This window comes from Staurois parvus, unplaced genomic scaffold, assembly GCF_062004578.1.
Source record: "Staurois parvus isolate SC_StPar_1 unplaced genomic scaffold, SC_StPar_1.0 ptg001766l, whole genome shotgun sequence".
In the NCBI taxonomy this organism is placed as follows: Eukaryota; Metazoa; Chordata; class Amphibia; order Anura; family Ranidae; genus Staurois; species Staurois parvus.
Genome location: NW_028319562.1, coordinates 342,337 through 366,542, shown reverse-complemented (window position 1 = coordinate 366,542; position 24,206 = coordinate 342,337). Strand labels below are relative to the sequence as shown.

The window sequence follows — 24,206 nt, the reverse complement described above, 5'->3', positions numbered from 1 at the left end:
CGATCGTACAATAATCTGATCTGCAGTACACAGTTTTCCTCCAAAATTATTTGGAGGGACAAGCAAGAACATTTTTTTCCCGTATGAGACCAGATCGTATGATTTTCGTTTAAGAGCTATGGTTTGCGTCCGAAAATACAATACAAATACAATAGATAATGAAAAAAACTCCTGTGCTCAATGGAACACCTATTAATAAGCAGCGCACACTCGCCTCAACCACAAGGGAAGAACATAAAAATACAAAAAATAGTGCAGCGCTAACAACCTATACTAAAATACAAATGAGATAAATGGAAATATCACATATAGAATGCACAATAAATATTCAGTGTTAGGTGCTCATAAAATGAATACTATGTGCAGCAGTCCATAAATGCCAATGATGGTGAAAAATCACAGCAAAACTCTGTGAGGTGATCACAGTGCCACTCAGTGTGCGGTCAGTCCACGGATGGCCAAGATGGCCCCTTACCTCCTTGATGCGACCCACTGGGCCAAACAGCTATGTAGGTGACCTTATACACCCAATAAGGTATCATTAGAGATGAGCGAATTATTCAAAAATTCGATTCGGCTGATTCGCCGAATTTGCGGAATAAATTCGATTCGAGGCAAATATATTCGCTGCGAATTTAACTTATAAAAAGGGTGTTTCTAGGCTTCAGAGAGCCTTTATATTAGTGCAGAACACTGTACCTTTAATTTAAATGCCCTTGGAGTCTGCTGGGGAAGAGAACTAATACTGTCAGTCAGTATGACATGCAGATGAGTGCCGTCGATCTTAGAATCACCGCACACTTCACTCATTTGGGCAGTCACGGGGCCAAAACCAGAGTGTGGAGCCACAGTGTGGCGGTGGAGGCAGCAGCAATGGGAGGCCATACAGCACCCTATGACAAAATGGAACCCACCAGCAGTGTGAGAAGACCTGAAAGTGGCACATGGCAGAGTGTGGCGATGGAGACAGCAGCAATGGGAGGCCGTACAGGGACCCATGACACACTCTGGACCTGGCAGCAGCATGAGGAGGCGGTACAGGGGCCCATGACAGATTACGGGCCTGGCAGCAGCAGTGGGCGGGCGGTGGATGCAGCAGTATGCGGAAGCCAAACACAGGCCTCGGTTAAAAAGCGGAAGCCGTCAGCAGCGTGAGCAGACGACAGAGGCACATGGCGCAGGGTGGCGGTGGAGGCAGCAGCAATGGAAGGCCACACAGCACCCTATCACAAAATGTAACCCACCAACAGTGTAAGGAGACCTGAAAGTGGCACATGGCGCAGGGTGGCGGTGGAGGCAGCAGTATTCGGAAGACATACACAGGACTAGGTTAAAAAGCGGAAGCCGTCAGCAGCGTGAGCAGACGACAGGCACATGGCGCAGGGTGGCGGTGGAGGCAGCAGCAATGGGAGGCCATACAGCACCCTATGACAAAATGGAACCCACCAGCAGTGTGAGGAGACCTGAAAGTGGCACATGGCAGAGTGTGGCGATGGAGACAGCAGCAATGGGAGGCCGTACAGGGACCCATGACACACTCTGGACCTGGCAGCAGCATGAGGAGGCGGTACAGGGGCCCATGACAGATTACGGGCCTGGCAGCAGCATGAGGAGTCGGTACGGGGGCCCATGGCAGATTACGGGCCTGGCAGCAGCATGAGGAGGCGGTACAGGGGCCCATGGCAGAGTGGCGGAGCGTAAGCAGCTAAAATTGAAGGCCATACAGAGGCCTATGTTAAAAAGTCCCCCCAGCAGCAGCGTGGGGAGACGACTATCAAGAGTCCAATGGCAGAGTGGCGGAGCAGAAGCAGCTTCAATTGAAGGCCATACACAGGCCTAGGTTTAAAAGTCCCTCACAGTTAATTCCAATAACGAACTCTACTCCTCCGTGCAATCTACTTACGAGACCCTGGGCAGGTCTGGGTCCAATTTGTGGTAGAGACTGGTTTTGTTCAGCCATGCTTGAGCGAGTAATAACAGGTCTGTGCTGCCCTTTGGTGTCTGGCTTAATGCACACAACACTGAACGTCCCAGCGTTTGTCAACGATTTGCCGTTAAGTGATGCAAACCCGCTGACCACGTTCATGAGGAGCCGGTACAGGGGGCCATGAATCAGTATGGACCTGGCAGCAGCGTGAGCAGACGACAGAGGCACATGGCGCAGGGTGGCGGTGGAGGCAGCAGCAATGGAAGGCCATACAGCACCCTATCACAAAATGGAACCCACCAACAGTGTAAGGAGACCTGAAAGTGGCACATGGCAGAGTCCGGCGATGAAGTCAGCAGCAATGGGAGGCCGTACAGGGACCCATGACACACTCTGGACCTGGTAGCAGCAAGAGGAGGCGGTACAGGGGCCCATGGCAGAGTGGCGAAGCGTAAGCAGCTTAAATTGAAGGCCATACAGAGGCCTATGTTAAAAATAATAACATGTTTGGGGCATGATTCATGGCGGATTTAGTCAGTTGTGTCAGGAACTGGTGGTTTGAAATCCAGACTAATCCACGCCTGATTCATTTTCACAAACGTGAGTCTCTCCACACTTTGGGTGGACAGTCGTGTCCTCCGCGGAGTTACAATACCTCCTGCCGCACTAAACACGCGCTCCGATGCCACGCTACTGGCCGGGCATGACAGCCTTTCAAGGGCAAATTCAGCTAGTTGGGGCCAAAGGTCAAGTTTCGTTGCCCAGTAGTCAAGGGGATTGTCTACCTCGGTTGGCAGGGTGCTGTCCAAGTAGGCCCGAGCCTGTTGTTTGAGGTCCTGCTCCAGGTCCACCTGATGCTGCTGCTGCTGCGGCTGGTTAGTAGTTTCCTCACTGCGCTGGTGAAAAAAGCTACTCATCATCGACTGCAGACTGAGGCAGCCGCTGCTGGTGGAGCTGCCACTGCTCCTACCACCCCACCCCTCCCCTGCTGCCATGGCAGCGGAACGCGAGCGCACAGGGCCCACAGTGTCTGAGGATGGACGTTGGCGCAGAAAGGCAGAGACCAACTGACTACATAGGTGGTTTTTATAGTACTTTATTTTGGCCTCCCTCTCAGCAGGTGTGAAAAAGGCCACCATTTTTGAACGGTAGCGAGGGTCCAACAAGGTGGACAGCCAAAAGTCATCCCTCTGTCTGATGGTTATTATTCGGCTGTCGCTACGCAAGCAACCGAGCATGCTATGGGCCATTTGTGCCAAGGAATGCGAGGGACTCCCTGCCTCCATCTCCACAGCATACTGCCACGGTGCGTCTGGGTCCTCTGTCTCCTCCTCCTCCTCTACCAGATGCTCCTGCTCCTCCACTCCTGTCCGCTGAGTGGAAAAACCACCCATTTCACTCAATAATTCCTGAGCACCAATGTCCTCCTCTACCTCCTCCTCTTCTTCCTGTCCTGCCCCCACAGGGGTCATGTGGCGTTGAGATCTGTGCGCCACGTCTACCGCACCCTGACCAGCCATTGTTAACAGCATTTGTTCCAGGACGTGCAACAGAGGAATGACGTCGTTCATCCCATAGTCCTGCCGACTCACGAATAGCGTGGCCTCCTCAAAGGGCCTGAGCAAGCGGCAGGTGTCACGCATGAGCTGCCAATGGCTGACATCTAAGTTACACAGGGGAGTACCTTTATCCGCTTGTAACATCAGGAAATCGGTGATGGCCTTTCGCTGTTCGTAAAGGCGGTCTAACATATGTAGGGTTGAATTCCACCTTGTTGCAACGTCGCAGATCAGGCGATGCTGTGGAATTCCGTTCTGCCGCTGCAGCTCAAGGAGGGTGTGCTTTGCGGTGTAGGAATGGCTGAAATGCATGCAAAGTTTACGTGACATTTTAAGGATGTCTTGCAGTGGGATGGTGGATTTTAGGAACCGCTTGACAACCAGATTGAACACGTGAGCCATGCATGGCGCATGGCACAACCTTCCTTGACGCAGAGCAGACACCATGTTCTTTCCGTTGTCGGTCAACATGGTTCCGATTTTCAGTTTGCGCGGAGACAGCCATCTGTCGATTTCTCTGTTCATTACACTCAGAAGTTCCTCCCCTGTGTGACTACGTTCGCCAAGGCATACCAGGTGCAGCACAGAGTGACACCGTTGCTCCCTGCACATGTGATATGCCGGTCGGGTAATGGGACTTGGCACGGGGGTGGCGGCTGAGGACACGGCGGAAGAAGAGGTGGTAGAGGCGGACATCTTTGCTGGACCAAGGACGTGCAAACGTGGAGGCAAAAGCGGCGTGACCTGTCCAAGTTGCTGGTGCGGCTGTGCCGGCACCACGTTCACCCAGTGGGCCGTAAATGACATGTACTGTCCCTGACCGTAGTTACATCTCCACACGTTGGCGCTGCCGTGCACTTTGGCAGAGACCGACATGCTCAAAGACTGGCCCACCATCTCTTCTACATGTGAATGCAGGGCTGGCACTGCCTTTTTGGCGAAGAAATGCCGGCTTGGCACTCTCCACCGCGGCTCGGCACAAGCCATCATTTCTCGGAAAGGTGCTGAGTCCACCGCTTGGAAAGGGAGGGACTGCAGCACCAGCAACTTGGACAGGAGGACGTTCAGCTTCTGCACCGTCGGGTGCGTGCTCGCAAACTGTTGTCTCTTGGAAACGGATTCCAAGAAAGACTGCTGACGGAATCCGTGAAGAGGAGTAGCAGGAGAAGGAGCATCTGAACGAGCGGAAGATCCCAACGAGCGACAACTCCCCTCAGCAGAGGTGTTGGAGCCTTGACTGGCTGATAGAGGGTGATTGATGTCGGGTGACGGAGCAAGTAACGGAGCGGGTGATGGAGCGGGGGCTGGGGCAGGCAGAACCGCCGTATCTTTATCACGGTTTTCCCAGGCCACCGAATGGCGACGCTGCATATGCTGACGCAACGCTGTAGTCCCAACATGGGCCCCCTGGCCACGCTTGACTTTCTGGCCACATAGTCGACATACGGCTACGTTTACTTCCTCGGGCGGCTTGACGAAAAATTGCCACACCGCCGAGTAGGAAACTTTGCCCCCGATACTCCTCACTGGCTGACTGCTACTTCCTCCGTGCACACCGGCACCACTACTGGCCGTGGTGGTAGGCTGCAGTGGAGCTGGTGCTCTACTCCGTGGCCGTTTGCCTCCACTGACACTGCTGCGACCCTGCTGCCTCCTGGCCAACCCACCGACTGTTTTGCTCACTGGCAAGCTGGCACCCTCTTCTCCTGATGATGCAGAAGCAATAGCCTGATGACGACGAGGCTGCCAAGTGCGATCAGCCTCATCATCATCAATTAGGGTCTCCGCGTCACTACTAGCCCCCTCGGCTGCGTGTGGGTCAGGAGACAGACCTGTCTCTAGACCGGCTACCGAGCCACTCTCCTCGCCAGTACTTCTTCGCCTGGCTGCTGAAGAGGTGGATGTCTCCCCCCGTTCCTGACCGCCCTCTGTTAGCTCTTTCTCACTGTACAGTGGGGCTGAGCCCACAGCATGCGATACTTCGCTTGGTGAGGGAACACCAAAGGACAGGGGCAGGTAGAGGACACGTGATTTCAGTGGGCTTGCTCCCGGGCCATGCCAACTAACGGTTGTGTCTGACGTACCCACCGACCGTTGGCTGTAGGTGTCAGAGGTGACCTGGGAAGAGGAAGACGACCGAGTCAACCAATCGATGACGGCAGGGTTGTCAGTGGAGACACGACCGCTGGATGACACCGGGAGCACTGGCCTCTGGCTGCGACTAGTGCTGCCTCGACCCCTTCCTCTGCTGCCACGTCTGCTCGCTCCTGAAACATTGCCTCCTCTGCCACTCCTCTGCGTGTTGTCTGACATACTCTTTAATTCAATAAGCACCCCAAACATAAAACAGGATTTAACTCTTTGAACGTACAATAGTGGTTGTGAAGCAGAAAGTAACGATTCTGTGTCCCTGAGTAACAATTCTGTGTCTCTGAGTAACGATTCTGTGTCCCTGAGTAACGATTCTGTGTCCCTCAGTAACAATTCTGTGTCCCTGAGTAACAATTCTGTGTCCCTGAGTAACGATTCTGTGTCCCTGAGTAACAATTCTGTGTCCCTGAGTAACAATTCTGTGTCCCTGAGTAACGATTCTGTGTCCCTGAGTAACGATTCTGTGTCTGTCCCTGAGTAACGATTCTGTGTCCCTGAGTAACAATTCTGTGTCCCTGAGTAACAATTCTGTGTCCCTGAGTAATGATTCTGTGTCCCTGAGTAACAATTCTGTGTCCCTGAGTAACAATTCTGTGTCCCTGAGTAACGATTCTGTGTCTGTCCCTGAGTAACGATTCTGTGTCCCTGAGTAACAATTCTGTGTCCCTGAGTAACGATTCTGTGTCCCTGAGTAACAATTCTGTGTCCCTGAGTAACGATTCTGTGTCCCTGAGTAACAATTCTGTGTCCCTGAGTAACGATTCTGTGTCCCTGAGTAACAATTCTGTGTCCCTGAGTAACAATTCTGTGTCCCTGAGTAACGATTCTGTGTCCCTCAGTAACAATTCTGTGTCCCTGAGTAACAATTCTGTGTCCCTAAGTAACAATTCTGTGTCCCTGAGTAACAATTCTGTGTCCCTCAGTAACGATTCTGTGTCCCTCAGTAACAATTCTGTGTCCCTGAGTAACAATTCTGTGTCCCTGAGTAACGATTCTGTGTCCCTGAGTAACGATTCTGTGTCACTCAGTAACAATTCTGTGTCCCTGAGTAACAATTCTGTGTCCCTGAGTAACAATTCTGTGTCCCTGAGTAACGATTCTGTGTCCCTGAGTAACAATTCTGTGTCCCTGAGTAACGATTCTGTGTCCCTGAGTAACGATTCTGTGTCCCTGAGTAACAATTCTGTGTCTGTCCCTGAGTAACGATTCTGTGTCCCTGAGTAACAATTCTGTGTCCCTGAGTAACAATTCTGTGTCCCTGAGTAACGATTCTGTGTCCCTGAGTAACGATTCTGTGTCCCTGAGTAACGATTCTGTGGCCCTAAAGTCTCTGTGGCCCTAACTCTGTCCCTAATACAGACAGGTCTGTCTCTCTTGAATGACCGGAGGCTAATGGAGAATTCTAAGATGCCCGCGATTTATAGCTCCACCATTACACAGTGCTGGCTGGCTGGCTGCTGATTGGCTAATGCGATCACATGTCATGAATGAATGCATTATGGGTCAGCGCGCCTTGTCTGCGCGCCTTCCCAGAGATCCCCGCTCCGTCGCCACACATGTCGCCGCCATTTTTGGGAAAATTCGATTTGTGCATCCGAAGTTTGCTAATTTTCGGATTCGGCGCAAATCGAATTTTTCCTAATCTTCGAAACGAATTCCACTTCGTCATGTTCGATTCGCTCATCTCTAGGTATCATCAAAGGATGGAACGTATGGATAGATCCCTCCAATATCTTCTCCTATCTCCTAGGTACTCGATTCCACAGAACCGTTTAAGATACCATTAAAAACAAAGAAGATCCTCCATAGTGTAATCCAGTTTTAATAATAACATGAATATAAATAAAATGCCCACTCACATGGAAAATGGCAAAGATCAGCTTTTTCCCATATCATGAGTGTGTTTCCATGGTTCTCATGCTAAGAAATGCATGCAGCTCCACTTGCTCCACAATCCCTCCAGAAATGGCGCCAACGCCGGAAATTACGGCACCGCGCCACCGGAAATGATGTCAGTGCGTACCTTAACGCGTTTACGTCACGATCCACGTGACTTCCTCAGAGTCACGTGGATCGTGACGTAAACGCGTTAAGGTACGCACTGACAAATACAATACATTACATCACTTACAAAGTTCTATTCTGTCATACAAGAACCTTCGTAATTTTAGAAACCTCTTCATTTTCAACATGGAAACTAGCATGCAAAAAAAAAATGGACGACCTTTCGTCCGATATTCTCATCGTGTGTTACGGGGCTTAAAGTCTTGGAATATGTAGCATTTTGTTTTTTATCAGGGCAATTGTAAAATAGAACTCAGAAGATACGATTATGTGTGGGATACTGCGCCTGGCCAGTTCCTGTGTTATTCGTGTTCTTGCCTCTCAGGTCATATGAGCAACATTTCCAGTGCTGTCTGCTTATATTACTCTGAGATTTGTATCTGGATACACAATTGTGGCCGTATCTGAGTAGAAGGATTATCAGGGCAGCTGCAGATTGCTGCACCATAGTCATTGGTAGCAGCGGTGATGGCAACAGTGGTTGGCCTTAGAGCAGTACCGAGGTCTATATGAATACTTTTTCTAGGGGAAACTCTAATGCTTCTGGTTCAGTTTTATTTTACTTTTTTATGTTTTATAGCAGTTCCTAAATATTGATATAAAACCTTTTTGCAGAAATAAACATTGAATGCATTGTTCTCCCATAATTCATATGAGCTGTTTGCCTTCAGACTTTTTCTTTTAATTCCAGTATATTTTGCCTGTACTGGGAATGCAGCTTATGTACCTCTGGGGTGAATGAGACCTCCATTTTCGGAGGTCATTTCTCTGAACATTTATAGTCCCTACTGATGAGGCCCATTGATACAATACCTTGGGGTCCCCTAGGGCACATAATTAAAGTACTAGTTGGTCTTCACCAGAGCTCCTGATGGTGGATATGGGAAAGAAACCATTGTGGTCCCACGAATACTTCACTGCAACTGGACCCAGGTCAAGGCCCTTGGGATTCCTGGAGGAAGCAGATACAGGGGGGCCACTGTGCGGAGACAAGAGATCATAGTGCCATTGGGATCTAGCAGATGTCTTGACAGGTTGTAAGCAGAGAGACAGTCCAGGTCAGCAACAAGTAGGTGATAAACTAGGCTGGAGACAAGAAAGTAGTTAAGTTCAGGCAGGAGTCTTGGCAGGCAGCAAGCAAAGGGTAGTCAGACAGTTTGGGTTGGCAATAGCAGAAGATGAGAGACTAGTCAGACAATCTGCATTAGCAACAACAGGTAACAGGCTTCAGTAGCTTTTGGTCACAGGCAGGGGTGGACTGACCATTTGGAAACTCGGGCACTGCCTGAGGGCCCAGGTCAGTAGGGGGCCCCATGAGATGCCCCTGTTACCTTTTTCATAGGCTTTTTTGAGTTTGGGCAAGGACACGGGGCCCCATGATCCCCTATTGCCCGGGTGCCCCATGAGTTGTCAGTCCGCCCCTGGTCATAGGTAACTGGCAGCCACTTCAAAGGCTGGAGCTTAAATGCACTTTTTCAGAGGACACACCCAGCATCATTACAGGGAATTCCGGAAGGGGTTCTGTTGCCATATTCAACCCCATTTCTCCTACAAAAACCTTCAACTATCCTTCTAAGCCCTGAATATGCTGATTTTAAATAGAACTGGGTAAAATTCAATTTGTTCTGCAATAGGCTGAAAACGTTGGGAAATAATGGGTGCAGGGCAATTATAACTGGGGGCCCTCAGGGGCCATAGTGCAGTTGCACCTTCTTCACACCTGTAGTTATGTTCTAGTAGTGGTTCCTACTGTATGTGAAGAAAGATACTTTTCTTTCAACACTTTGTACACTTTTGATCATCACTGCTGTGCAGGGGCGGACTGACCATTTGGAAACTCGGGCACTGCCCGAGGGCCCAGGGTCAGTAGGGGGCCCCATGAGATGCCCCTGGTACCTTTTTCATAGGCTTTTTTGAGTTTGGGCAAGGACACAGGGGCCCCATTATCCTTTATTGCCCGGGGGCCCTATGAGTTGTCAGTCCGCCCCTGCTGCTGTGTAACCCACTGATGATCTCTTTCAGGTGATGGCGGTCTTTCGGCCTCAGCAGAAGTTGTGATCCATATCCTTGACGTCAATGATAATATTCCAACCCTGATTGGAGATTATAGCTCTGAATATTTCTGCACCCCAAAGAGGGAGGAGCAAAGAACTATCATCACAGCGTTTGACAGGGATTCACCAGAAAACAGCACCCCCTTCACATTCAGCTTACCCAACGACGCAGCACTGCGAAGCCAATGGATGCTGACCGCCATCAATGGTACATCCATCACCTACGATATTTTAATGTTAAAGTGTGTCTAAATCCAAAACTTTTTTTAGTTTGGATGGAATAGGGAGTGGTTAATCCTCTGTTTTAACCCTGTCACCCTCCATCCAAATGGCGCTCCGTACTATGCTTTGGATAACAGCTGAACGGGGATGTGTGAAGGTATACTGGTTCACATGAACAGTTATAACAGTGAGTAGGAAATGTTGCAACTCGAAAATGTCACTCAGGAAAAAAAGAGTTAAGAACTAAAAATAATTTCTATATACTTAGCGGTCACACAGAGGCAGTAATCCCCGTGTCAATAAGTGCCGTGTAGTTAAAATCCAGAAAACATTGATAGCCATGTGGAGTGGAGCTATTAAGGGTTGTAATATTGGATTAGAACATGTAGTGTATCCTGTCGGTAATCCAAATCTCGTGTCATTAATCGGCAGGGACGCATGCTTATCTGTCAATGAGGAGCCATCACCTGGAGCCCAAAGCCTACCAAGTACCCATCATCATTGCAGACAGCGGGGTGACACCTCAGAGGAAACAGGTGTCCTTCACAGGTACTGTGTCCAGCAGGATTCTGGGAAATATGCTGTACAGAACTTTAACTCAATGGAAATAGGATCAGAGGAATGGTAATATGGCTGCTTTTCAAAACTCTATACCTTATAAAGAGAACCTGTCAGGGCAAAGGTCACTTACCAGAGCTCAGTAAATGGAAATGTAGATGCAGCAAGTGTAACGTCTTATTATTCTCTCCAAAATCCATACATGTCATTTGGAGGAAAATAAATTTAATTTCCAAACACAGAAAGGTTTCTTCACAGTGAGAGCTGGGAAAATGTGGAATAGACTCCCTCAAGAGTTGGTTCTGGCCAGCTCAGTGGATTGCTTTAGAAAAGTCCTGGATTCTTCCCTAGATATGCAAAGCGAAATTAAACAGAAAGCGCACCAGACTTGCGCATTACCTCAGTAACCAAAATTTTATTGAATACAAAATGATACTCACAAACAGCGAAGTAATTCAAGCATGTAAGTCCTCAAAGGAACTTGAAAATTAGGAAGCCTGCGCGGGTCCCATCATAGGGGTAGACACTCAGAGTACAGCTGATGCGTTTCGAAGGGCATCCCTTGTCCATCAGAGCTACAGTTGTTTTGCTTTGCAGTACTGGTCGGGCTTCCCCAGCCTTGTTTGGAGCTGCACAACCCTATATGCACTGGTGGTCGAATTTTTCCAGTTCTGGTTCCATCTATCCGCCACCTATCTGGGTCTCAGAGAGCAGGAGAGTTTGTTTCTCTTCTTCCTTCCTAGATACACAGAATATAACTGGATACAGGGGCGGACTGACAACTCATGGGGCCCCCGGGCAATAGGGGATCATGGGGCCCCTGTGCCCTTGCCCAAACTCAAAAAAGCCTATGAAAAAGGTACCAGGGGCATCTCATGGGGCCCCCTACTGACCCCGGACACTCGGGCAGTGCCCGAGTTTCTAAATGGTCAGTCTGCCCCTGACTGGATACTAACATTTATAGGTAAAGTTGATCCAGAGAATATCCGATTGCCTCTCGGGGGATCAGGAAGGATTTTTTTTCCCCTGCAGGAGCAAATTACATCATGCTTTGCTGGGTTTTTTGCCTTCCTCTGGATCAACAGTGGGTGTAGGATTACAACTTTTTTTTTTTTATTAATGGTTGAACTGCATGGACTTTTGTCTTTTTTCAGCCAGACTAACTATGTAACTATGTCAATGTGTTTCGGGGGCAGGGGCAGACTGACCATTTGGAAATTCGGGCACTGCCCGAGGGCCCGGGGTCAGTAATGGGCCCCATGAGATGCCCCTAGTACCTTTTTCATAGGCTTTTTTGAGTTTGGGCAAGGACACAGAGGTCCCATGATCCCCTATTGCTCAGGGGCCCCATGAGCTGTCAGTCCACCCCTGTTTGGGGGGATAACAAGTCCCTTCTTCAGGGTTTATAAAATATGAAAAGCTGCCCAAAACTGATCAGTAGATGTGGTGCATTACTTTCCAGAGCTGATACCTCCACTTTGCTGGATGCCATTGCCCTTTATTTGATAGGGCAGAAAGTGACATAATGTACTTTATCATCCGCTGGTTGTTTCAGCTGGCCTGTACTAGCACAGTATGGAGACAAATGTTCCCTAACAGGGGCGGACTGACCATTTGGAAACTCGGGCACTGCCCGAGGGCCCGGGGTCAGTAGGGGGCCCCATGAGATGCCCCTGGTACCTTTTTCATAGGCTTTTTTGAGTTTGGGCAAGGACACAGGGGCCCCATGACCATTATTGCCCAGGCGCCCCAAGAGTTGTCAGTCCGCCCCTGTTCCCTAATGACCCTGGCAGGCTAAGAAGTGATTCCATGACCGAAGCACTAGAGCAGAGAAGTGAAGGGTGTTTTTGTATATTCGCCCAGAGCTGTTTAATAACATGATTTTGGCAGCCAATGCTTCTAAATATAGTGTGTTGTGAGCGCAGGCACCCATACATCTTCAGCTGAGCTACGGCTGTTTATTTCGTGAGCATGGCAGCACTGGTGAGGGCTGAGCACCCTCACTGTTGCTTGTCTCGTGAGCCCCACGAAGAGCCAAAAAACGGGGATAAATATAACAGTGTGAAGACTTTTGGGAGAAACTCCTCCAGGAGAGGGGAGAGGACAGGGTTTTTTGGGACAAGACCACCAATCAGCTGATTGCATTGTGTCCTATAAACCTTTCAAACAACCTTCTCACTGCAGCAAAGATAAAAATAAAATCAAATATATGAAATGTTAGATTGATGTCAGCATTTTTTTTTTGAGGTCGCAGACTTGGAAGCAGCACAGAACGAGTGAAGTCATAATCATAAATCCGCACACATCTTTAAGCTCCATTAAAGTATTCAATGGCAGCCAGGCAATGGCCAGTAATTTGTGTTTATCTTTCCACAGATCCTCTCTAAATTTTGTTAATAGGTCTTAGAAGAGAGTCTTTTTTTCTGTGAATTTCAGATGTTTACATTCCTCAGACAGTTTCTGAGTGTAAACAGTTCACGGCCAAATCATTTATCCCGGCAGTTATTCAGTCTGAAGTGTACTTACACAGAGCTATAGATCTGGTTTGCCATGGTAACAAACCTGCGTCTATTCCATCTTACCCTTCAAAACGCTACACGAGCGAGAGGAGATATTCTGTTGTTCTGAGCAGGAACATTTACCTGAAAATCCAAAAGTGCCAAGATGACTCAGTGTTTACACCAATATGATTTAATCAACTCACCAAATCAAACCATTGCCCCCAACCCTCTCCATCTCTCTCCACCACAAGTATCAATCTTACAGCCCCAAACATCTCTGTCCCTCTCTCCGCCACAACTTTCCCTCTTATAGGCCCAAACTTCTCCATCCCTCTCTCCTCCATGTCCACAACTGTCCCTCTTCTAGACCCAAACCCTACTATCCCTTTCTTCCCCACACTTGTCCCTCTAATAGACCCCAACCCCCCGTCCCTCTCTCCTCCACAACTGTCCATCTCTTTTCCACAACTATCCCTCTCATAGACCCAAACCTCTCTGTCCCTCTCTCCTCCACAACTCTCCCTCTCATGGACCCAAACCCCTCTGTCCCTGTCTCCTCCACAACTGTCCCTCTAATAGACCCAAACCCCTCTGTCCCTGTCTCCTCCACAACGGTCCCTCTCATGGACCCAAACCTCTCTGCCCCTCTCTCCTCCACAACTGTCCCTCTAATAGACCCAAACCCCTCTGTCCCTCTCTCCTCCACAACGGTCCCTTTCATAGACCCAAACACCCTCAGTCCCTGTCTCCTCCTCAACTGTCCCTCTTACCAACCCAAACCCCTCCATCCCTCCCTAATCCACAATTGTCCAGCTCTAATCCACAATTGTCTTCTTATAGATGCAAACCCCTCCTTTCCTTTTTCCTTAAGAACTGTCCTCTTATAGACCCAAATGGCTCCATCCACCCCTCCTCCCTGACTGCTCCTTTTATAGAGCCAATCCTTTCCATAGCTCTCCCGCACATCTGTTCGTCTTAAAGACCCAAACCCCTCCATCCCCCTTTGCTCCACTACTGTCCCTTCTATAGACTTAAACTCCTTGAATTTCGCTCTGCTCCACAATTGTCCCTCTTATAGACCCAAACCTCTCCTTCCCTTTTCTCTCCACAACTGTCCACGTATAGACCCAAACGTCTCTGTCCCTTTCTCCTCCACAACTGTCCCTCTCTTGGACCCAAACCCCTCTGTCCCTCTCTCCTCCACAACTGTCCCTCTAATAGACCCAAATCCCTCCATCCCTCCCTAATCCACAATTGTCCTTCTTTAATCCACAATTGTCTTCTTATAGATGCAAATCCCTCCTTTCCTTTTTCCTTCAGAACTGTCCTCTTATAGACCCAAATGGCTTCATCCATCTCTCCTCCCTGACTGCTCCTTTTATAGACCCAATCCCTTCCATAGCTCTTAAAAATCAAAACCCCTCCATCCCCCTCTACTCCACTATTGTCCCTTCTATAGACTTAAACCCCTTGAATTACGCTCTGCTCCACAATTGTCCCTCTTATAGACCCAAACTTCTCCTTCCCTTTTCCCTCCAGAACTGTCCACGTATAGACCAAAACCTCTTTGTCCCTCCACAAATGTCCTTCTTCTAAACCCAAACACTTCTATCCCTCTCTCCTCCACAATGGCCCTCTTAAAGACTCAAACCCTTTCAGCCCTCTCTTTCTCTTCAAAAGTCTTGCAATTGATACAACCCCTTCCATCTCTCTCTCCCCCATAACTGTCCTTTTCTATATCCAAACCTTTATGTTCCACTCTCCTCCACAACTGTCCTTCTTCTAAACCCAAAAATCTCCATCTCCTTCACAATTGTTCTTATTATAGACTTAAATCCCTCCTTCCCTCTCTTCTCCACAACTGGTCCTTTTATTGACCAAAACCCCTCTGTTCTTCTCTCCTCCACAACTGTCCTCCCATACATCCAAATCCCTCCATCCCTCTCTCCTCCACAACTATCCTCCTATAGACCCAATCCCTTCCATCTATCTCTCCTCCACAAATATCCTCCTATAGACCCAATCCCTTCCATCTATCTCTCCTCCACAACTATCCTTCTATAGACCCAATCCCTTCCATCTATCTCTCCTCCACAAATATCCTCCTATAGACCCAATCCCTTCCATCTATCTCTCCTCCACAACTATCCTCCTATAGACCCAATCCCTTCCATCCCTCTCTCCTCCACAACTGTCCTCCTCTACACTCCAATCCCTCCATCCCTCTCTCCTCCACAACTATCCTCCTATAGACCCAATCCCTTCCATCTATCTCTCCTCCACAAATATCCTCCTATAGACCCAATCCCTTCCATCTATCTCTCCTCCACAACTATCCTCCTATAGACCCAATCCCTTCCATCCCTTTCTCCTCCACAACTGTCCTCCTCTACACTCCAATCCCTCCATCCCTCTCTCCTCCACAACTATCCTCCTATAGACCCAATCCCTTCCATCCTTCTCTCCCCCACAACTATCCTCCTATAGACCCAATCCCTTCCATCGCTCTCTCCTCCACAACTATGCTCCTATAGACCCAATCCCTTCCTTCCATCCCTCTCTCCTCCACAACTGTCCTTCCATACACCCAAATCCCTCCATCCCTCTCTCCTCCACAACAGTCCTTCTATAGACCTAATCCCTTCCATCCCTCTCTCCTCCACAACTGTCCTCCTATACACCCAAATCCCTCCATCCCTCTCTCCTCCACAAGTATCCTCCTATAGATCCAATCCCTTCCATCCCTTTTTCCCCCACAACTATCCTCCTATAGACCCAATCCCTTCCATCCCTCTCTCCTCCACAACTGTCCTCCTATAGACCCAATCCCTTCCATCCCTCTCTCCTCCACAACTGTCCTCCTATTGACCCAATCCCTTCCATTCCTCTCTCCTCCACAACTGTCCTCCTATAGACCCAATCCCTTCCATCCCTTTTTCCCCCACAACTATCCTCCTATAGACCCAATCCCTTCCATCCCTCTCTCCTCCACAACTGTCCTCCTATAGACCCAATCCCTTCCATCCCTCTCTCCTCCACAACTGTCCTCCTATTGACCCAATCCCTTCCATTCCTCTCTCCTCCACAACTGTCCTCCTATAGACCCTAAGCCCCTTCATCTCTCTCTCCTCCAGACAAAAATACAAGGATATGTTAGTCAAACAGTATGTATGAATATCTTCAGAGTTAGTGAGAAAACATTAGCATGGGTCATCATGGGACCACGTGCAATATTCAAACCCTGATAAAAAGGGATTGTATGAAGCCTCTTAAATGTGTTGGCTCTTTTATGTGATCATATGATTTATCATTACTTGGGCTCTTTAACCAATTGTTATGATGCGCTTGTTGAGTTTTTACATTTGGAGTCATTTTTGGGTCCACACCATAGGGAAGTCATTTTCTCAGCTCCTCACCGATATCTTGTTTTTGGGTTTCACTCTCGCTGACAGCTGTGAGGGACCTTGCCTATATTCTTCTATGTACTTGTCACCCAGCCCACCCTCCTCCCTCCATTGCCGCTATTAGGGGCGATTATGAAATAATCTTCAGAAAATTGAAGTGCTCCGCAATGTGCGCTAATCGTATCTCATTATTCTCTCCTGAAAGGGTGACTCAGACACTTTCCCAGAGTTCCCTGCAGCACCTTGTAAATGGCATATGCAACAATTAAAATATTTTATGTCTTTTTTTTTTTCTTTCTACCCACGAGGCCTCTTCAGCCTATGACAGGTGACTGGTGACTGACGGGAACATGTGAGGGCAATTGAAGAGCAAGGTCTAGCTGATGTAGTTCTCTGTATAAGAATATCATAAGAATAAGGCAAAAAGAAATCCGTTTCATGATAGATTTTTAAACAATGCCTGAAGGTTAAAGGATTCAAGGGAAATAGAAAAAAAATAACATAATCCCATACATATGGGTGCAGAGCTATTCATCCAGGGAAACTGCATCTACATTTCCTCTCTGTAAATAGGGGCAAAATCTTTCTCTAGGTCGAATGTTATTCATTCATTAAAATTATGGCCACTAGAGGGAGCTGAGGATCATAGCAAAGAAGTGTTTATTAAGGTCCTCAGCTCCCTCTAGTGGCCATAATGTAGTATATTCCTGATTCACTAGCTGAATAAATAACATTCAACCCAGATAGAAAATAACCTAGCAACACTTTACTTCTAGAGAACAAAAATATATTTCACAGGACAAATATCCCTGCAACTTTTGTATACAAAAGCCTGTGTTACAATGTTACATAGCCCCAGCAGTCATGTATATTTTGTAGATTTATGTAAATTGTGCTATTATTTATTTATTTCAGGTACTTATATAGCTCCGTCAATTTACACAGCGCTTTACATATATATTGTACATTCACATCAGTCCCTAACCCTCAAGGGGTGTACAATCGAAGGTCCCTAACTCACATTCATACATACACAAACTAGGGCCAGTTTTAGACAGGAGCCAATTCACCTACCAGCATGTCTTAGGAGTGTGGAAGGAAACCGGAATACCCGGAGGAATCCCACGCAGGCACAGGTAGAATATGCAAACTCCAGGCAGGTGGTGCCATGGTTGGGACTCGAACCAACGACCCGAGTACTGCCAGGTGGAAGTGCTAACCATTTAGCCACTGTGCTGCCCATTACTGGAGCCATTCTTTATAATAAACTCCCATCATCCATCCAGCTGAGATTTTCCATTGGCTGCTTCAGCCTTTCTTTATAACATGCTTTGATTATCTAAGGCTCTGACGCTCTCATATTTCAGACATTATAATAAATGGCTTCATATAATCATCATTCTTCAATAAAAGAGCATTTTTTGGCATGGTCAGTCATATTTTCAATATCAATGCCAAAATGTCACAATTTCTGCCAGGGTATGCAAACTTTTGAGCACAGCTATAAATACAACCAACCAAAAAAAAAGAAAATAACTGATAAGTCAAATGGACACCCACCGTTCGTAAAGATGGTACAAATCCTATCATAGCAAATATTGTTTGAAACCCGGTAGAAAAAAAATGCAGCTCCATGCACAGAATGATCCTCCGACCTTTCAGGACAAAAGTTGGAGGATCATTCTTTGCATGGAGCCGCATTATTTTCTATATAGAAAACAATATTTTTGTTGCTTGTTTGTATTTATTTCTACTATTTTTTCATGTAGTTCCCTCTTGTGGCTAATAGTGCAGTCCCAGTGCCTTTTTGGAGGGGCCCAAGTTGCTAGGTGGCTGCCTGGGTGTGGTCTGAAGAGCAGGGATGGATCTAGCCTATCTGGCCTGGGGGTGCAGGAAAAAAAATGTTTGGGTCTATACGTGGACAGGGAGAGAGGGATGGAAAGGAATGGGGCTAAAGGAGGACAGTTGTGGAGGGGAGAGGAATGGAGGGATTTGGGTGTATAGGAGGACAGTTGTGGAGGAGAAAGGGACAGAAGGGATTGGGTCTATAAGAGGGCAGTTGTGGAGGAGAGAGGGATGGAAGGGATTGGGTCTATAAGAGGGCAGTTGTGGAGGAGAGAGGGATGGAAGGGATTTGGTCTGTAAGAGGATAGTTGTGGAGGAGAGAGGGATGGAAGGGATTGGGTCTATAGGAGGATAGTTGTGGAGGAGAGAGGGGTGGAAGGGATTGGGTCTGTAAGAGGATAGTTGTGGAGGAGAGGAATGGAAGGGATTGGGTCTATAAGAGGATAGTGGTGGAGAGATAGATGGAAGGGATTGGGTCTTTAAGAGGATAGTTGTGGAGGAGAGAGGGATGGAAGGGATTGAAGTCTATAAGAAGAACAATTGTGAAGGAAATGAAGGTTTTTGGGTTTAGAAGGACAGTTGTGGAGGAGAGTGGAACAGAAAGGTTTGGGTCTAGAAAAGGACAGTTATGGGGGAGAGAGGGATGGAAGGGGTTGTATCCATTGGAGGACTTTTGTAGAGAAAGAGAGGGTTGAAGGGGGTTTGAGTCTTTAAGAGGGCCATTGTAGAGGAGAAAGGGATAGAAGTGTTTGGGTTTAGAAGAAGGACATTTGTGGAGGGACAGAGAGGTTTGGGTCTATACATGGACAGTTCTGGAGGGAAAAGGGAAGGAGAGGTTTGGGTCTATAAGAGGGACAATTGTGGAGCAGAGCGTAATTCAAGGGGTTTAAGTCTATAGAGGTGGAGGAAATGTATGAGGCTCTCACTGTATTATGCTGGGAGTACTGTGTATTTGACATTACATAACATTGTTACATATAATCACTGGTAGAATTGTGATATGTTCTATAAATATATATGTTTTAGCATCCATGGATCATATCACCTATGTGCAGAACTTCATCCCTGAAGAAGGAGTAGATTTACACTGAAACGTGTTGGATGTTTTTCATGAACTATGTACTGTTTATACATCTTTGAACAGTGATACAATAATGTATTTATCTTTTAAAGTAACCACCTCTATACAATTTCTATGGTTGATATCTTAAAGGCTACTGACAATCAATAAAGATTGACAAATTACATTTTATTTATCTATTGATGTCTTTAAAGTCCCAATGATTGGGGTTCTTTTTGGTACAGCTATAAATTCCAGGGATGTTGACATCTGTTAGAAATACCTCCATGGTGATTTTCTCAAGGAAATGAAATCACAGATAAATAAATGGGGAACGAGAACAGCAGGGTCTCACTTCTCATGGGGGGACAATGGCACTTGGCAGGACCAGGTGATGCACAAAGGAAGAGGAGATTCTGCATTCAGCCTTCATTGGAAATGATAGACTCGTTGTTTCATCGGGATTTGGGTCTGTTCTGCTTGTAATGTTCTTCTTTTGTCCTCCAGTCTTGGTGTGTCATTGTAGCAGCAGAGCCATATGCAAAGTGGACGAAGACAAGATGGCGGGTATGCCAACGCTCTCCTCTGCACTGGGCATCCTACTGGGCACACTGGGGGCGATAGGTAGGTACCAGACGTGTTATGGAAATGGAAGCCCTTTGATTTGTTTTAAACTAGTCAAGGGCAAGCTTTCAGCTGCCTGACAACTACAAGACCCAGCATGTTCTTTGAGCTTTCCAGTGGTCCTATCTGGTGGTCCTGCCCCCAAATCTTTGAATATTTTTGATATTTGCATTTAAAATAAAATGTAACCCTTTGCTAACAACTGCATCAGCTGAAATCAACGTATTGCAAACAATGAGTTATAGCTCATGGGGGGCAGGGGAGGTGCACTTAGGCCTTTTGACATTGGATGCTTACGGACGCTGTCCTGGCACTGCTCATTGGGGATCATTGGTGTTCCGATCAATGGGACTCTGCCCCTACCAGGTAATAAGGAACACATGCACTGTTCCCATCAGTGCTATGTACTAATATATCTGATATTGTCCCCATTGCAGGGATCTTCCTCATCGTTATCTTCGCTCACATGGCACTCTCAGCACCGCGCCAGAGGACAGGAATGACGGAAAACATTCCGCTGAACAGCACGATTTGAAGTCCTATAATTCCAAGTCGGAGCGATTTGTACCATTTCCTTCCAGCTGCCAAACAGTTTGTGTTGGGCTCTCATGTGGTTCTGATTAACCCCCAAGATGGCTCTCACTTTCTCCACAGATTCAATATGGTGGAATGTTGCTTATTGTTTACCCCCCTCCAGTGGAATTATTGATACATAGGGATGTAATAGGGATGGATTCGGTAGAACACATCGTCTCTGCTGATGGCCACACTCTGGTTTAGTTGCAGGGAGAATCCCTTTAAATTTGTGACGTTTCCGGAAAGAGTGAATAGGAAGAAAATTGGAGATCTGTAGAAATGCCATTTCCTCTGTCTTCTCCTCAAATGGGAAATGTTTTCCTGAAGAGATCGCAACGAGCAATAAAATGCCACTGAAAAGTCTTCATGTCAATTATTAGAGATGACTGCTACAGTATGTGATTACTAAACCCCATAGAATGCTGCAGCCTCCCCTTCTCTGCCCTGTGATTGTGTTACAAAGTATCATCGTCTGCAGCCTCCTCTTCTCTGCCCTGTGATTGTGTCACAATGTATTATTGTCTGCAGCCTCCTCTTCTCTCCCCTGTGATTGGGTCACAATGTATCATCGTCTGCAGCCTCCTCTTCTCTGCCCTGTGATTGTGTTACAATGTATCATCGTTTGTAGGCTCCTCTTCTCTGCCCTGTGATTGAGTCACAATGTATCATTGTCTGCAGCCTCCCCTTCTCTGCCCTGTAATTGTGTTACAACGTATCATTGTCTGCATTCTCCTCTTCTCTGCCTGTGATTGGGTCACAATGTATCATTGTCTGCAGCCTCATCTTATCTACCCTGTGATTAGGTCACAATGTATCATCGTCTGCAGCCTCCTCTTCTCTGACCTGTGATTGGGTCACAATGTATCATTGTCTGCAGTTTCCTCTTCTCTGCCCTGTGATTGGGTCACAATGTATCATTGTCTGCAGCCTCCTCTTCTCTCCCCCGTGATTGTGCACAATGTATCATTGTCTGCATTCTCCTCTTCTCTGCCTATGATTGGGTCACAATGTATCATTGTCTGCAGCCTCATCTTATCTACCCTGTGATTAGGTCACAATGTATCATCGTCTGCAGCCTCCTCTTCTCTGACCTGTGATTGGGTCACAATGTATCATTGTCTGCAGTTTCCTCTTCTCTCCCCTGTGATTTGGTCACAATGTATCATCGTCTGCAGCCTCATCTTCTCTCCCCTGTCATTGTGTTACAACTTTTCATTGTCTGCATTCTCCTCTTCTCTGCCCTGTGATTGGGTCACAATGTATCATTGTCTGCAGCCTCATCTTATCTGCCCTGTGATTAGGTCACAATGTATCATTATCTGCAGTTTCCTCTTCTCTGCCCTGTGATTGGGTCACAATGTATCATTGTCTGCAGCCTCCTCTTCTCTGCCCTGTGATTGGGTCACAATGTATCATTGTCTGCAGCCTCCTCTTCTCTGCCCTGTGATTGGGTCACAATGTATCATTGTCTGCAGCCTCCTCTTCTCTGCCCTGTGATTGGGTCACAATGTATCATTGTCTGCAGCCTCCTCTTCTCTGCCCTGTGATTTGGGTCACAATGTATCATTGTCTGCAGCCTCCTCTTCTCTCCCCTGTGATTGTGCACAATGTATCACACACGTCTGATGACACAACAAACCTCAAAGCAAAAAAGTGTCTAGGTCACACACCACTATACTTTTCTCTGATTCAATTGCAGTAAACTTTATTGACACTGTTACATGGACAATTGTAAATCATTGCTCCCTCCAGACATGACTCCACTGACGCATTTCACCTTCAGTCTTGGCTTATGGAGCTCAGTGCACTTCACTGTACATTGCTCATGCAATGCTCCGTCAATGTTCAATGTCTCATTCTATCACTGAGGACAAATCCTTCGATGGCCTCCAACAAAGACCAAATCCCCCCCGTCAATCTATCACATCGAACACTTTCCCTCTGTTCACCGAGCCCAGAAAACTCTATCAGATTCCCGCGTTCGCGTTCCAGCCATTTATCTCTTTGTGTTTTTTCCATCCCCTGAAACATTAACGAGTCGTCTGCTCCATGGAACCACTTATCTAATAACCCGCGGACCGCGAGTCCTTCTGTCCTTGCTGCTTTTAGAGAAGTTTCCATCGCGAGCCCGCGCTGCTTTGTAAAAATATTTGTCGGTGGTGAAGTCTGCGCAGAGAGTGCTGTTTATGTCTTACCACCCAGACAGCCCGCAGTAAGAGGATAACCGAGAGGACAGACGATTAGTAACAAAACCGCAATCTGGTCACACCGCGCTCATGGAAAACCAATAAGACATTATAGAAAAGCGCCAAATTCTGTGCATTTCTCATCGTAGATAGATCGCTGAAGGGGCGCTCCACCTGGACACTGTCAGCTGCCCAACTCCACCTATTGAATGAAGTCGCAGGTGCCCAACTCCACCCAATGAATGAAGCCGCAGGTGCCCAACTCCACCCAATGAATGAAGCCACAGGTGTCCAACTCCACCCAATGAATGAAGCCGCAGGTGCCCAACTCCTCCCAATGAATGAAGTCACAGGTGCCCAAATCCACCCAATGAATGCAGCCCTGGTGCCCAACTCCACCCAATGAATGAAGCCGCAGGTGCCCAACTCCACCCAATGAATGAAGCCGCAGATGCCCAATTCCACCCAATGAATGAAGCCCTGGTGCCCAACTCCACCCAATGAATGAAGCCGCAGGTGCCCAATTCCACCCAATGAATGAAGCCACAGGTGCCCATCTCCACCCAATGAATGAAGCCCCGGTGCCCAATTGCAACCAATGAATGAAGCCACAGGTGCCCAACTCCACCCAATGAATGAAGCCACAGGTGCCCAACTCCACCCAATTAATGAAGCCGCAGGTGCCCAACTCCACCCAATGAATGATGCCACAGGTGCCCAACTCCACCCAATGAGTAAAGCCGCAGGTGCCCAACTCCACCTAAAGAATGAAGCCACAGGTGCCCAACTCCACCCAATGAATGAAGCCACAGGTGCCCGACTCCACCTAAAGAATGAAGCCACAGGTGCCCAACTCCACCCAATGAATGAAGCCACAGGTGCCCAACTCCACCCATTGAATGAAGCGCAGGTGCCCAACTCCACCCATTGAATGAAGCCCTAGTGCCCAACTCCACCCAATGAATGAAGCCGCAGCATTGCATGGAGAACCTCTATACATATAGGGCGTTTCAATAACGCTGATAATGTTAGCTGTATAAAGTCACATTAAAAAGTGAGTTTTTCAGCGTTTTTTAGCATTTTTGTATAAGCGTTTAGTGGTATTTTGCTGCATTTTTTAGTTTTTTTGGCCAAGTCAGAAAACACTGGTTTGCCGCGATTTACCATGCTAGGTGGGCTGTTCGCCCCACAATGTACTGCACCTTGACAGGGCATTGTGATTGGTCAGATGCAATGCTTTGGCCAATCACAGTGCATGATGAAATCACAAGGGTGTGAGAGTGACCCCACCCCCTTGTGACATCATCACAGTATTTAAGAACTGTCGCAGTTGTCAGATGGTGGGAGCCAGCGTTGACAGCAGAGCGTCTTTTTTTTCCGGGCGGTGGCAGGCATCATGATTGAGGTCGGATCTACTTCGGGGGACTTTTTTACATTTTTGTTTATAATGAAGGACTTGTCTCCTGTCTTTTTTA

General features: G+C 47.6%; 1 protein-coding gene across 1 annotated transcript in view; it reads left to right on the top strand.

The window, feature by feature from the left end:
* Positions 1 to 23,802, top strand: part of CDH16 (cadherin 16) — a 93,242-nt gene extending 69,440 nt beyond the window's left edge. The window contains exons 14-17 of the mRNA XM_089663773.1: positions 9,724 to 9,963; positions 10,410 to 10,526; positions 19,853 to 19,969; positions 20,407 to 23,802. Of these exons, the coding sequence (XP_089519899.1) occupies positions 9,724 to 9,963; positions 10,410 to 10,526; positions 19,853 to 19,969; positions 20,407 to 20,504 (572 nt within the window). The 3' untranslated portion in view covers positions 20,505 to 23,802. The remainder of the gene's footprint in view (positions 1 to 9,723; positions 9,964 to 10,409; positions 10,527 to 19,852; positions 19,970 to 20,406) is intronic.
* Positions 23,803 to 24,206: the final 404 nt, after the last annotated feature.